This window comes from Mauremys reevesii, linkage group 2 (assembly GCF_016161935.1).
Source record: "Mauremys reevesii isolate NIE-2019 linkage group 2, ASM1616193v1, whole genome shotgun sequence".
NCBI lineage: Eukaryota > Metazoa > Chordata > Testudines > Geoemydidae > Mauremys > Mauremys reevesii.
Genome location: NC_052624.1, coordinates 102279677 through 102293736, shown reverse-complemented (window position 1 = coordinate 102293736; position 14060 = coordinate 102279677). Strand labels below are relative to the sequence as shown.

The 14060-nt window shown below is 40.7% G+C and overlaps 1 protein-coding gene across 1 annotated transcript in view; it reads right to left on the bottom strand.

Annotated features, from left to right (window-relative positions):
* The window catches only part of ABCA13 (ATP binding cassette subfamily A member 13), a 285211-nt gene that overhangs the window by 101282 nt on the left and 169869 nt on the right, over positions 1-14060 (bottom strand). Inside the window, exons 43-46 of the mRNA XM_039526065.1 lie at positions 4536-4785; positions 3363-3455; positions 2323-2407; positions 94-212 (exon numbers count right to left, since the gene is read on the bottom strand). Coding sequence (XP_039381999.1) covers positions 94-212; positions 2323-2407; positions 3363-3455; positions 4536-4785 — 547 coding nt within the window. The remainder of the gene's footprint in view (positions 1-93; positions 213-2322; positions 2408-3362; positions 3456-4535; positions 4786-14060) is intronic.

Sequence of the window (14060 nt, the reverse complement as noted above, 5' to 3'; positions counted from 1 at the left end):
ATTGAAGTTCTCTGATCAGCAGTGCAGGGATGCAAGCACCCCTGCAGTGGAACACCCATATGGCCACTACTCGAAGAAGAATTTTAAGATTACCTTGCTTTGTTTGTTGGCATGATTAAGTATTCTTCCACATTGAAACCTGAGAGGTTGTACAGAACATTCCCTTTCCTGTTCTTCAGGTAGGCAGCAGACACATTGAAGCTTGGACACTTCTGGAAAACAATATACATATATCAGTAAAGTTATTTTAAAAACCTCAGCCTCCATTTTTTTTAGCCATGATTCTGAATTCACACTCAAACTTTACTGCCTTACTTTTCAGCTGGATTGGCCTTTTCTAGCTTCTATAACTTTTCAATAAATTGTGTATGGTTTTTATGTTCATAGGTCATCTAAAATCATGGTAACTGTCACTTGTAAATCAAAGCTACCTTTTATTTCTGTTGTAACCTTATCAGTCTACTTTGTTTTGGAAACAACATTTTTTATGCATGCAATTTTGGGAAAGTGTACAGCAAAGAAAAGGCAATGGGACTTTTACAGTCACTATCATTCATCTGCTGAAGCTGAAAATAAACACACAAAATTCCCTGAACAGAGTATGAGGGGGAGATGGTATTCAAATTCATGTGATGTGTTTGATGAGAAATACAAATACAGGAAAATGTTATTTAACAATTTAATTCTCTCCTTAGGCCAGAGAGTGGGAGGAAGAAGATGATTCAAAGATTTGCTGAATGAGGGGGGAACGTAATATGGTGGACATAAGCTCAAACAACTATCTACTCCAAGATCTTTTCCTCAGAGGCTGGCTTCATTTTCAACTGTGAGCAAATGAACTTAAAATACTGTCCTAACCACTTGCAGATTTCTAGTAATAGAGGGTGGAAGTGGGGCTGTGATCTGTTCATTCTTATTACAATTACAAGATTATAGCTGGATCCAAATCAGGGTTTGGGAATAGATAGGGGGCAATTGGCTCACAAAGCCCCAGAGTGGTGGTGTTCACAAGTGCACAAGGTGGAGGACAAAAGTCCCCATGTGCAGGTGCCAGCAACATTTGCAGTCCTTGTGCTATCTAGCATACAAGGACTGCTTCCTGCTCGTGTTTCACTGGGTTCCAACACACCCTCCCAACCCCAAAGGGTGAAGAGGAGATGAGACCAGTCGCCAGGCTTCTCTGCACTGTCAAGTTGAGTTTGATAGCCATAGATCAAATGCTGCTAAAACAGATTTGAGCCCCAATTCCACAAATGCCCAGATCTTGGTTTTGCTGAGCTTATCACATTTAGATTTATACAAAATTATATCTGAAATGTCTGATAGCTATCTTGGAGGAAAGCACACCTACAGTGGAAGGACAGCGGAAGCACACCTGCAGAAAAGGACTTAGGGATTACAGTGGACGAGAAGCTGGATACGAGTCAGTGTGCCCTTGTTGCCAAGAAGGCTAATGGCATTTTGGGCTGTATAAGTAAGAGCATTGCCAGCAGATTGAGGGATGTGATCATTCCCCTCTATTCGGCATTGGTGAGGCCTCATCTGGAGTACTGTGTCCAGTTTTGGGCTCCACACTACAAGAAGGATGTGGAAAAATTGGAAAGAGTCCAGCAGAAGACAACAAAAATAATTAGGGGGCTGGAGCACATGACTTATGAGGAGAGGCTGAGGGAACTGGCATTATTTAGTCTGCAGAAAAGAGAAGAATGAGGGGGAATTTGCTGCTTTCAACTACCTGAAAGGGGGTTCCAAATTGGATGGATCTAGAGTGTTCTCAGTGGTAGCAGATAACAGAACAAGGAGTAATGGTCTCAAGTTGCAGTGGGGGAGGTTTAGGTTGGATATTAGGGGAAAAAAAATCACTAGTAGGGTGGTGAAGAACTGGAATGGGTTACCTAGGGAGGTGGTGGAATCTCCTTCCTTAGAGATTTTTAAGATCAGGCTTGACAAAGTCCTGGCTGGGATGATTTAGTTGGGGATTGGTCCTGCTTAGAGCAAGGGGTTGGACTAGATGACCTCCTGAGGTCCCTTCCAACCCCGACATTCTATGATTCTATGATATTATGATATGTCTTTAAAAAAAAGAAATTTGTTTCACATACAGTATCCTCACAGTGATACATTTCTGGAAGATATGATAGTTCACAAGGTTGACACAGTGACTGTAAGCATTTTGTCTAGATGTAGACTAATATTATTTTATACATTATTTCCCTGAAAACTTTAGAAAATGAAGTCAAAACTAGAGACAGAATGAAAATCACCAGTCATAATGAGCCCAATCGTTAGTTTCATTTTGTTAAAGAAAGAAATAAAATATACCCGATGATCTGTCACACACCCACATGCATCCAAGAATTCCTGTGGTGGACTAGGCTCAGTCTGCCAGCATGAATCCTTTTTTCCACTGGAGCAAAAATAACAATAGGAACAATCATTAAAAGATAAACTATAATATTTTATCTAACAGTGGATGTCGAAAGAATGACAAACAGTTGCTGTATCTTGACCACCTCCATCTTCACCACCTCCACAACACTGGTGCTAAAACAATGGTTGTATTGTTGTTCTATTAAATTACGTCAATTTTATTCATCATGGATCAGTGTAATAACTTCTGACACTTTTAGCTTGGTGGCTTCTAACTTATCACTGCAAACATCTGACATATGCATGCAAATCAGATACTTTCCAGCGCAAACAGCCAATTAGCTGTACACCAGGTTTTTGTGCACATAACACAGAGGCAAGTAAACATACTACCCCAACCAGGCATGTCTAACTTGGAAAATCTGGCCTTCTATTTAATGAACATCGATTCAGTATAGAGTCACTGACTGTATCACCAACCTTCATTCTTACTGACTTTGGACCTGATCCAAATCTTGCCGAAATTAATTGGAAGATTCCCACAGACTTCAATGGGACTTAGAAGCCTATTATGTATTTCAGCTAGAAGCCAGCTCATTCATCAATACAATTTTTTAAAAGTCATACCAAAATGGTCAAACAAAGCATAAGCTGTATGGACATACTACATAAAATAGGACATCAAATTATTTAATCACAGGATTCCATGTTATCCATTCTTTTACTTTTGGAGGCACAACTACTAAACTTACATTTCATAAGGAAAGATTGAATCCAGTGCTCTACATCTAGTGAAGATTATTGCTATTCAGGCAGCTAATAGCTAATAACTGTTTAATGAATAAATATTATTACATTAACATAAAATCTTACAAAGCATGAAATGTGAATAGTAACTATTGATTCTCTCCCTGTGCAGGAATCTCTGTATCAGTAGCAGTAATCATTAGTCACTTAATATATTAAAAAAAAGTTGCATTGTTCACACTTACACATCTTGTCTTGAATAGGTGCATGGGTGATCCTGGCCTGTAAAATGTCTCAACAGCACATAAGAAAGGTTTCCTAGATCGTCACTTTCAGTACTACTCAGAGGAAAGGGGGAATAAATAAGGTAATTAGAACTAAGGAGACCCACATTCAGGCAAATGAGATAGAAATTGAGGCAGCATAAAATAACTGTTCAAAACGTGCTATATAGTCACAATATCTTTGAGACAGAAGAATAGCTCACAGTTTATTTCACTGATTAAAAACTAACATTTTTAAAAAGCCAAACATTAAATGTGAAGGAATTCAAAGTAAAGGTTACTACATGGACCTTAACTGTGCCTATCCTTCAGTTACTGTCATGTATCTCCACCAGTTGCCATAAAAAAAAAAAGTAAGTCTTTCACATTTCATATATAAGTTCAACAATATGGACTTTTGCTTTATGATAGAACCTGCATCCTCCTTTTTGACTTATGTCAGGTACAGGAAGCATCTCTATCCAATATTTCAAGGAAATATATATCACTGTGGTGGTTTGCTGCCTGTATTTGGTAGAGAAAAGGACTGCGGACCCTGCAAACTGGGCTGCACCTACAGACATTGACAGATCCAAAGGAAACACCTGCAGAGCTAGTACGTTCCACAGCCAGAAATACAACAACTAAAAGTTCAATAACAGAGACTCTAGATCTTATAAATGCTGGCTTGCATTTGTAGACCAAGGAAGCTTTGTAGGCAATGCCTACAGACCTAGTAAACTAAGCAGAAATAAGCTAAAGCAATAAACACATGCACACAGGTACGATTGTATGCACACACATACATTATATAAAAACTCTAATGACCCATCTTGAAAGAGATTGCCCAATCCAGCCTGATCCAAAGCGTCTGCCCTTTCTCCACCATTTGCTTTGTGCCTCAAAACATAAGAAGATGCATTTCTGTTATTTAAATGATGCAATTTACCCATCACTATTATCCACAAAATTGAAATAAGTGACTAACATAAATTTTTGAGCAGCTCTCAAGACATTGTTTAAAAAAAAAATCCAGTCACTATAAAATGTGAGAGTGATTACTCTGCTTAGAGAAAAAAAAATCTTAAATAATCAAAAATGACGACCCTGCTCCAGTGTTAATGATGATTTTTTTTTTTTTTTTTTTTTTTTTACCTAAAGAAGGAGGATTCTGCATTGTCATAAAGGTCTGGCATCAGCTCGAGTGAAGGATAATCAGTAGCTAATGGCTTCACAGTAAACAATGCCATTGCCATGGCAACAAAGAGGACAGGCAGCAGAACATTTGACAGAGTTCCTCTCCATTCTCGCCTGGTGTGGTGAAAGCGCTTCATTAAAAGGGCAGCAATCTGTGTGAGAACAAGCCTTGTTCCACGCACACTCTGGGCATCCAGGAGAGAGTTACCTGCCGGAAGACAAACAAACCTCTTCACAAACATGAACTGTCATTTCTGGGAAATCACGATTCTTGTCTGATGCTAGATCCTCAAACAGAGAACATGGTGACCCCTTTAAAATGTCTCTCTCTCTCTCTCTACCTTCCCTGGGAAACATTTAATCCCTATCAAGGATAAAAAATAAAACAGCCATAACAATAAATGATGATAAAACAATATCACAGTCCCAGTCTTGCACTCCTGACTCAGAGAAAAGTAACTACTGAACTCAATGGTGGAAGTCCATGAGAGTTTTAATTGAGTATGGGCTGTGGTGCAGTTGGAAGGAACTGGAACAGTAAAACCACAAACAATCCTGCTTACCATTTTTGGTATAAAGCATTTTGTGTTTTCAAAGTGCTATACAAATATTCTCTCTCAAGTTTCAACATTTAGCCACTGGCCTCAGGAGGAGGCAGTGTAGAGCTGCATTGCTCCACAGGGAGTACAAGGGGCCTCAGAAATGCACAAACCTGGCCACAGCAACCCAGAGAGGATTTTGCCACCTGCAGCAATATTTGGGATAGCGCAACATTCTCCTATGATGATTCCTGGGGAACTCACAGTTGTGGGGCACCTCGCTATTACCTGCCCTTAGCATGAGGGAATCTTGTCTGTGCTGGCTGTGGATCAGCTCCCTGAATCCACCAGCCTTTGGCAACACAAGCACAACCTGCCAGGCCTTTGCAGGCCTTGCTCTCCCTCTACAGGTTAGCAATAGGCACACACTCACCCCCGAATCCTCCGAGTGTCCTGCAATGCTCAGCGTCTGTTCCACTGAACACACACACAATTGTCTGATTTGCTACTCCCAAAGGAATAGGACACACCAACTTCCAAGATTCAACTCAGGATCCTCACTCTACTTAACGCACAACATATATTTCACACAGACACACACCAAGAATACGTTTATTATCGAAGAACAGAGATTCAAATGACAGAACGTAAGAATATTGGAAACAAAGCAAAATCATAACATTTCCTACAAAGTAGCATATCACATGTCATTCTCTCAGCATTTTCAACCAGGCTGGCTGAAATCTCCCCTCTCATAAGATCAAGCCAACTGGCAGCTCATCTTTATAGAGGAAAGGATAAGCAGAGGTTCATCTGCATCCCAGATATAGTTTCAAAAGTTCATTCTCACTCCTAAACAGGATGACCCCTGCTGTTTTTGTTCTTTCTCACAGCCCACATAACTTGTTGATTAGCATCTTGCTCAGACTGTAAATGGGTGCCCATTGCAAAACAACCAATACTTAATTTGCACATGACCAGCCAAGTGACATAATTATTTCTTCTCCCTTGCCTCCACTCCGCAGGTATGAAAAAAAGTGGTGGGACCAAGGTTCCATCTCATGTCTGCTGAATATACAGTTTTGTCAGGCCTTTGTCCAGGCCATGAAAAGGGAGTGGGTTCCCTCCCTGCATCTTGGATAAGCACCTGTTATTATAGTCTTGACCTGAGTGGACATCAAGAATCTGATCTAACTCTCACTGAAATCAATGAGACTTTTTCAGTTGTCTTTAATAGGAGCTGGACCACCTATCAAGAGAAAATATAATATCACAGAAACTAAACATGAAAAAGTCCCATTAATGCATTCAGTTCATCTCCCTGTCAATACAGGAATCCCCCCATAGTACATTTTCTAATGCTTTATCCAACCAAATGGATGGATCCAAAACCCAGCTGATAGATCTTCCATCACTACTCTATGGGAAACCCCATTCATAGTTAAACCTCTGTGAATTTTGCTAATTACTCCCTTTTCATTCTTGACATTAATACCCTTCAAATACGTGTAACACTATGACCATGCCCCTTACTCCCATTCAGCTGTAGGTTAGCCAAACTCTCTCTCTCCCTGTGTATATGGGTGCGTGTGTGTGTATTTATATATTTATATTTCAACTTTCTCTTTTGGTCTCTATTTTTCTCTTTTCTTTTTCCTGAGGAGTAGGTGAATTCAGTTTTATTTTCATTGTCCAACTTTCCCCCAATAAATCACCATGTTTGTCTTTTACCTTGAACCTGTGAATTATGTTCCTAAAGTCAGATACTGTGAATGCTTTTTAACAGCAGGTGATTGTAGTGTAGTAAGACCCAATGGCTTGTTTGCGCTAGGACTCAATAAGATTTAAGAGCTATCATATCTAGTTAGATATATTGCATTCTATATATTGAGCTTTTCACAGATGTTATTTCTGCACTAGATTTTAACCATTGTTTGTGCAGGTGCTTTCAATTAGCCTCAGGGTCAATTGTCTCTTCCCTTTCACAGTTTCTTCTGGTGCACTGGAATTTTCTTCTTTAATTTTGAAAGGTGACTCCTCATATTGGCATGGGGCAATGTTTTATATAGAGAACCATCTCAGTTAAACATAAAATGATGGCAGTTGCAGAGGGAAGGGGAAAGGTTAGTGAGTACAAATCCAGAAGAAAAGAGTTAGTTTTGATATAGATAAGGGGAGAGAAGTTGGACTGATGAAAATAGAGGCAATATCAAAAGCTAAATTTACTTCAAATGTTTGGCTTTTGAAGAATATAGGCCAAATTCTGTGCTCATTCTCATACTGTGTATCCTCAGTGGAAGTCCATTTACCTGCATAGGCCATTGCACAGAACTTGGCCAATGGGTTTCTTGTTACACTCAAAATTCTGTACATTTTGTAATATGAAACTTCAATTTTATAACCATGCTTCAAGCAGAGTTTGCTGAAGACAGCATAAAAGTGTCTTTAACTAAGGCTGTATTTTTGTAACCTACACCTAGGGGACTGGTGAGAACAGGTAGGGGACAGGAAGTAAATCTTAAGCCAAGTGATGAAATGTTAAACTTTACTCACTGGAAATTATGACCATTTGAATTAGCATGTTTGGAGGGGAACAAAAGGAACAATATCTTCCTTGGAGAAATTCTGCCTCTTTAACTCACAATCTTTGCACCTTTGGCTCCCTACTTTGCATCAGTCCCATGTAGCTCCCCATTTATGCTTTGAAACGAAGGTTGAAAACTTCGGCATAACTTTAATTTCAGCAAGAGTCACAATTTATCCCCCAGATATCCCCACAGAGGCAGCAACCAGGGGCGGCTCTAGGCACCAGCGGGCCAAGCGCCCGCTTGGGGCGGCATCCTGGGGAGGGCGTCATTTGGCTCCGGTGGAGCTCCCGCCGGCATGCCTGCGGCAGGTCCACCGGAGCCCTGGACGAGCGGACCTGCCGCAGTCATGCCTGCGGGAGCTCAACCGGAGCCGCGGGAAGACGGGACCTGCCGCAGGCATGACTGCGGCAGGTCCGCTCGTCCCGGGCTCCGGTGGACCTGCCGCAGGCATGCCGGCGGGAGCTCCACCGGAGCCAAATGACGCCCTCCCCAGAATGCCGGAGCCGCGGGAAGAGGGGACCCGCCGCGGGACTGGGGAAGGGCGGCGCAGCGCTCCGCGCTGCTTGGGGCAGCCTACTTTGTAGAGCCGCCCCTGGCAGCAACACATGTTGCAGGCTTAATTGTGGCTTTGAAAGCCATGGCAATGGAAGGGGGATGCAAACATGCACCCTACTAGTGGATTAGCCACATGATTCTGTTTCCAGACCTCTGAGGCAGCCAGAAAGCTTCCAGGGTCCCTAGAGAGAGACCACATCTCTGTCTGGAGAATTTTGAATTTGCAGCACACGTTCCCCTGTCCTCAGACCTCCAGCTGGGGCTGCCCCAGCACAGATTCAAAGAGGCTCACTGCTTTCTATTCTCACTCTGCTCTTGGGCTCCCATGCGGTGTCAGTCACGGTAGGCTATAGGAAGGGTCACAAACTACAATGCACTTCTGCATTTAATATGCTACGGAGCCAAATTATTCACTAAGGGCTTGATACAACACCCATTGCAGCCCACAGACATTTTTCTACTGACTTTGATGGACATTAAATCAGGGCCTAAATGCAGTTGCACTTAAATTACAAAGGATACACTAGCTGTTGGGGGCATTTATCCCCATCTTCTCACCCTCTCTTCCCCTCATGAAAGTGATTTTTTTTTCAGAACCAGGAAAACAAGCCAGACAGGCTGAAATAAAACACTGTAAAATCTCCATGAAAGAGAAAGCAGAATGTATTTCTCACATGGCAGGAAACCTCAGAACGCAGCTCCCTGCACACCTACCAGGGACACTTCTTACATATAAAGGTGCAGGATGCAGAAAACAGTATCATAATATAACATCATCCTTACATTTATAGCTGCACATGCCACAGTTTGTATCTGGGGTTTTGGTCCATTAGAGAGAGAGGAGCTTAGCTACAAAATTCAGATCCATATCTGCATTCCAAACCCCACCTCACAGTCCTGGGATGTTTTGATGTTCGATTTGGGAGCCATATTTTTAAGACTGCTTAAGAGAACACAACTGTAGTGAAAAAAGAGAGTTGGTTTAACTGATCTCTTATGTACTTTTAAATCTCTACCAGGAATACTGACCAAGATTTTTGAATGTGACAAGGGATTTTGGATGTCTGATTTCAGACACCTTAAAGTACCCTAGTTATCAGAGGATGGTATTCCACACTTTCTGAAAATCAGACTCTCTTAAAGCATCTCATAATTGAAGCACACAAAATGAGTGACTTTTTAAAGTCTTGATCAATGCATTTTCAACAGAACAGTATGTTGCTGAGATAAAAGCACAAATGAATAACATGGCCACATGGGAATAAATCACACAATGGGATTTGAATCATTCTCAGTATCTGACTTTTGGAACATAATTCACAGGTTCAAGGTAAAAGACAAATATGGTGATTTACTGGGGGAAAGTTTGACAATGAAAATAAAACTGAATTCACCTGCTCCTCAGAAAAAAGAGAAGAGAAAAATAGTAGAAAATTAAGTCAAGTATTTCAACAGATAGAGAAAACATAGGACTTGCAAAGACTGGATCAGACTGAAGGTCCATCTAGTCTGGTATCCTGATTAACAGTGGCCAGCACCAGATGCTCCAAAGGAAGGTGCAAGGAGACCCCCTTAGGGAGATGTGGGATAATCCACCACAGATTGAAGACCCCTCATGACCCAGAACACTTTGAGATTGGTGTAAATCCCAAAGCATGATATTTTACCTTCACTGTCAACAATCCAAATCTTTTCAATCTCTCACAATGTAATAATTTTTCCATGCCCCTAATCATTCTCACTGCTTGTCTCTAAACCTCCTCTAATTCTCAAATATCATTTTTAGATGAGTGACCAGTACTGCACACAATGTTCCAGATGAGGGTGAACCACTGATTTATACAAATGGCATTAAACTTCTTTGTATTGTTCTCCATCCCATTCGTTATTCAACCTACCATTTTAGTTGCTTTTTTGACTGCACCTAATGGGAATCTGGGAATTGGCAGGCACAAGCCCGCCCACAGCAAAAGGTCTCTCTCCCCTCCGGCTGCAAATCAAACAAAGGTGTATGTTGACCTTTCCACAATTGTGCCCAAGACCTTTTCCTGGAATCCCAAGATATTAAATCATTTGGAAAAAGAACAATTTGAATTTCATTTCCATATTCACTTGAAATTCACCCAAGCATGCCCTGTTTTCTTCATTGACAATGCAATGTATTTGCTTATAACTGGAATTCATAGTCACTTTTGCTTTGCTTAATGTAAGGAAGTAGTTCCTTACATCCCTTTTGTACGCATGTCAGGAGGCATAAGTAAAGCACAAACTTATGAGAATCAAGAGTTTTTCACAATTGGTAAAGTAATTATTAAGAATAGAGAAGGACCAGCCAACCTCCCAATTATGAATTTAACTTTCATGCTGACAGCATATAGAAATCTTCACATGAATAATTTAGCTGATAAAATTAAAAATTTGACCCAACTGTTAAAAATTGTCTCATATGACTTATGAGTGCAATTATATGCAAGAAGTGAAATTATGTCCACAATTAAATTGTGCTTCCCAATTCACCCAGACTCTCCCTTTGCATTTCAGAGAAGATTACTAGTGAATTTTAATTCATGAAGCTACAGAAAAATGAGACAGAAAGCAATCAACTCATTTCAATGAGTTCTGTAGTTTTGGACTCCAGGAACCGGAATTTATAACTTATTCAAAAGTTCATAGGTTCCAGAATTCTGAACAGTACCAAAGGTTTTGAAGTTCTCATTTAGGATATAAAATTGCTGTGTTAAAGTTAGTTGAAAAAACAATGTATGTATGTTTTTAAATGTCTTTTGTCATACCGAAGCACAGTAGGAAGGAAGGTGTCTAATGGTTACAGAAGGTGACTGGGAGTCAGAGGTCCTAGCTTCTGTTTTGAATTTGTAACTGATTCAACTGTGAGGTTAAGTGACTTGCCCAAAGCCCATCTCTGAATCTGTTTATCCATCTGTAAAACAAAGATATTTACTTACCTCAAAAATGTTGTGAAGATTTTCATAAAGTGCTTTGAGATTTTTGGATCAAAAGTGCTTTAACAATGGAGAACGTGAAGGGAAAGCCATGCCTTGTGAATCCATAGAACCATAGAATCATAGGACTGGAAGGGACCTCAAGAGGTCATCTAGTCAAATCCCTGGCATTCATGGTAGGACTAAGTATTATCTAGAACCATCCCTGGCAGATGTTTATCTAACGTGCTCTGAAAAATATCCAATGATGGAGATTTCACAATCTCCCTGAGCAATTTATTCCAGTGCTTAGCCACCTTCACAGTTAGGAATGTTTCCCCTAATGTTCCACCTAAGCCACCCTTGCTGCAATTTAAGCCCATTGCTTCTTGTCCTATTGTCAGAGGTTAAAGAGAAAAAAAATTCTCCTTCCTCCTTGTAACAACGTTTTATGTACTTGAAAACTGTTATGTCCCCTCTCAGTCTTCTCTTCTCCACACTAAATAAACTTATCAATCTTCCCTTACAGGTCATGTTTTCTAGATCTTTAATCATTTTTGTTGCTCTTCTCTGGACTTTCTCCAATTTGTCCATATCTTTCCTGAAATGTGTCACCCAAAACTGGACACAATACTCCAGTTGAGGCCTAATCAGTACTGAATAGAGTGGAAGAATTACTTCCTGTGTCTTGCTTGCAACACTCCTGCTAATAAAACCAATAATTATGTTTTGGGGTTTTTTTGTAACAGTGTTGACTCATATTTAGCTTGTGATCCACTATGACCCCCAGATCCCTTTCTGCACTATTCCTTCCTAGGCAGTCATTTCCCATTTTGTAGGTGTGCAACTGCTTGTGCTTTCCTAAGTGGAATGCTTTCATTTGTCCTTATTGAATTTCATCCTATTTACTTCAGACTATTTCTCCAGTTTGTCCAGAGCATTTTGAATTTTAATCCTCTCCTCCAAAGAACTTGCAACCCCTCCCAGCTTAGTATCATCTGCAAACTTTACAAGTGTACTCTCTATGCCAGGGATTCTCAAACTTCATTGCTCCCCAACCCCTTTCTGAGACAAAAATTATTACATGACCCTAAGAGGGAGGACCAAAGCCTGAGCTCACCTGAGCTCCACTGCCCCAGATAGGGGGGCCAAAGCCAAAGGGATTTTGCCCCAAGCAGGGGGCCTGTAACCTGTGCCCAGTTGCTAAGGGCTGAAGCCCTTGGGTTCGGCTCCAGCCCCAGGCGGTGGGGCTTGGGCTTCGGCCCCAGGCTCCAGCAAGTCTAGGCCCTGCTGACCCCATTAAAATGGGGTCATGACTCACTTGGGCAACCGTTTGACAACCGTTGCTCTATGCCATTATCTAAATCGTTGATGAAGATGTTGAACAGAACCGGACCCAGAACTGATCCTTGCGGCACCCCATTCAATATGCCCTTCTAGCTTGAGTGTGAACCACTGATGATTACTCTCTGGGAATGGATTTCCCACCAGTTATGCACTCACCTTATAACAGCTCCATCTAGGTTGGTTATTTCCCTAGTTTGCTTATGAGATGCTCATGTGAGACAGTATCAAAAGCCTTACTATAAAGTCAAGATCTACCACATGTACCACTTCCCCCCATCCACAAGGCTTGTTGCCCTGTCAAAGAAAGCTATCCGTTTGGTTTGACATGATTTCTTCTTGACAAATCCATGCTGACTGTTACTTATGTTATTATCTTCTAGGTGTTTGCATAATTATTTGTTCCATTATCTTTCCAGGTATTGCCATTAAGAGGACTGGTCTAATTCCCTGGGTTGTCCTTATTTCCCTTTTTATAGATGGGCACCATATTTGCCCTTTTCCAGTCCTCTGGAATCTCTCCCATCTTCCATGACTTTTCGAAGATAATGGCTAACCGCTCAGATATTTCCTCAGTCAGCTCTTGAGTATTCTAGGATTTATTTAATCAGGTCCTGGTGACTTGAAGACATCTAACTGGTCTAAGTAAATTTTAACTTGTTCTTTCCCTATTTTAGCCTCTGATCCTATGTCATTTTCACTGGCATTTCCTATGTTAGATGTCCAAGTGCTACTGATCTTTTTAGTGAGTGCTAAAACAAAAAAGTCATTTAGCACTTCTGCCATTTCCACATTTTCTTTTATTGTCCCCCGCCCTTGAGTGGTTCCATGCACAGAAGGATACATTCATATTCTGAACTACCCTATCTATGAGAAATGGGGGCACAAGCTACCTCCATGGTAGAGCTGATGACAAAATCTACTTTATTTGTAAGGAAAAATTCCCAGGAAATAGAAATTAAATACAACTCTCAGGTGTTACATGGGAAATTTTGTTTACAAAATATTTCAAATCAAGACAAAATGAAAACTTTTGTTTCATTTCATTTGAAATAGTTTAGACTCAAAGTGTCACTGAATTTAAAGTCAGAAGAGACCACCAATTCATCTAGTCTGACCTCTTGTGTATCACAAGATACCACCACTAGCACCACGCAGCACCCACATGCTAAACCCAACAACCAAAATTAACCCAAGGTATTACAACCCACAAGAGATTATACTATTATGTGCCACAAGTAGAGAATCTGAAACAATTTTATTTTGAGAAGCTGATTCAAAACAATTCATTTTTGTTTTAGAATTTATACTCCAGAAAATGTTGGTTTCAATCAAGTTCCATTTTTCAATGGGAAAATGTTCTAGATGAAAAATGTCAACCAGCAGTGGAGTAGAGCTTTATATCTATGTCTTTCTGCAAAAGAACCCTGCATGGGGCTTAAGATCCATGAACAGAATTGCTAAAGCAGCTGTGGGGTGCAAGACCCCCACAAACCTTGGTGGAATCGGTAATTAGTA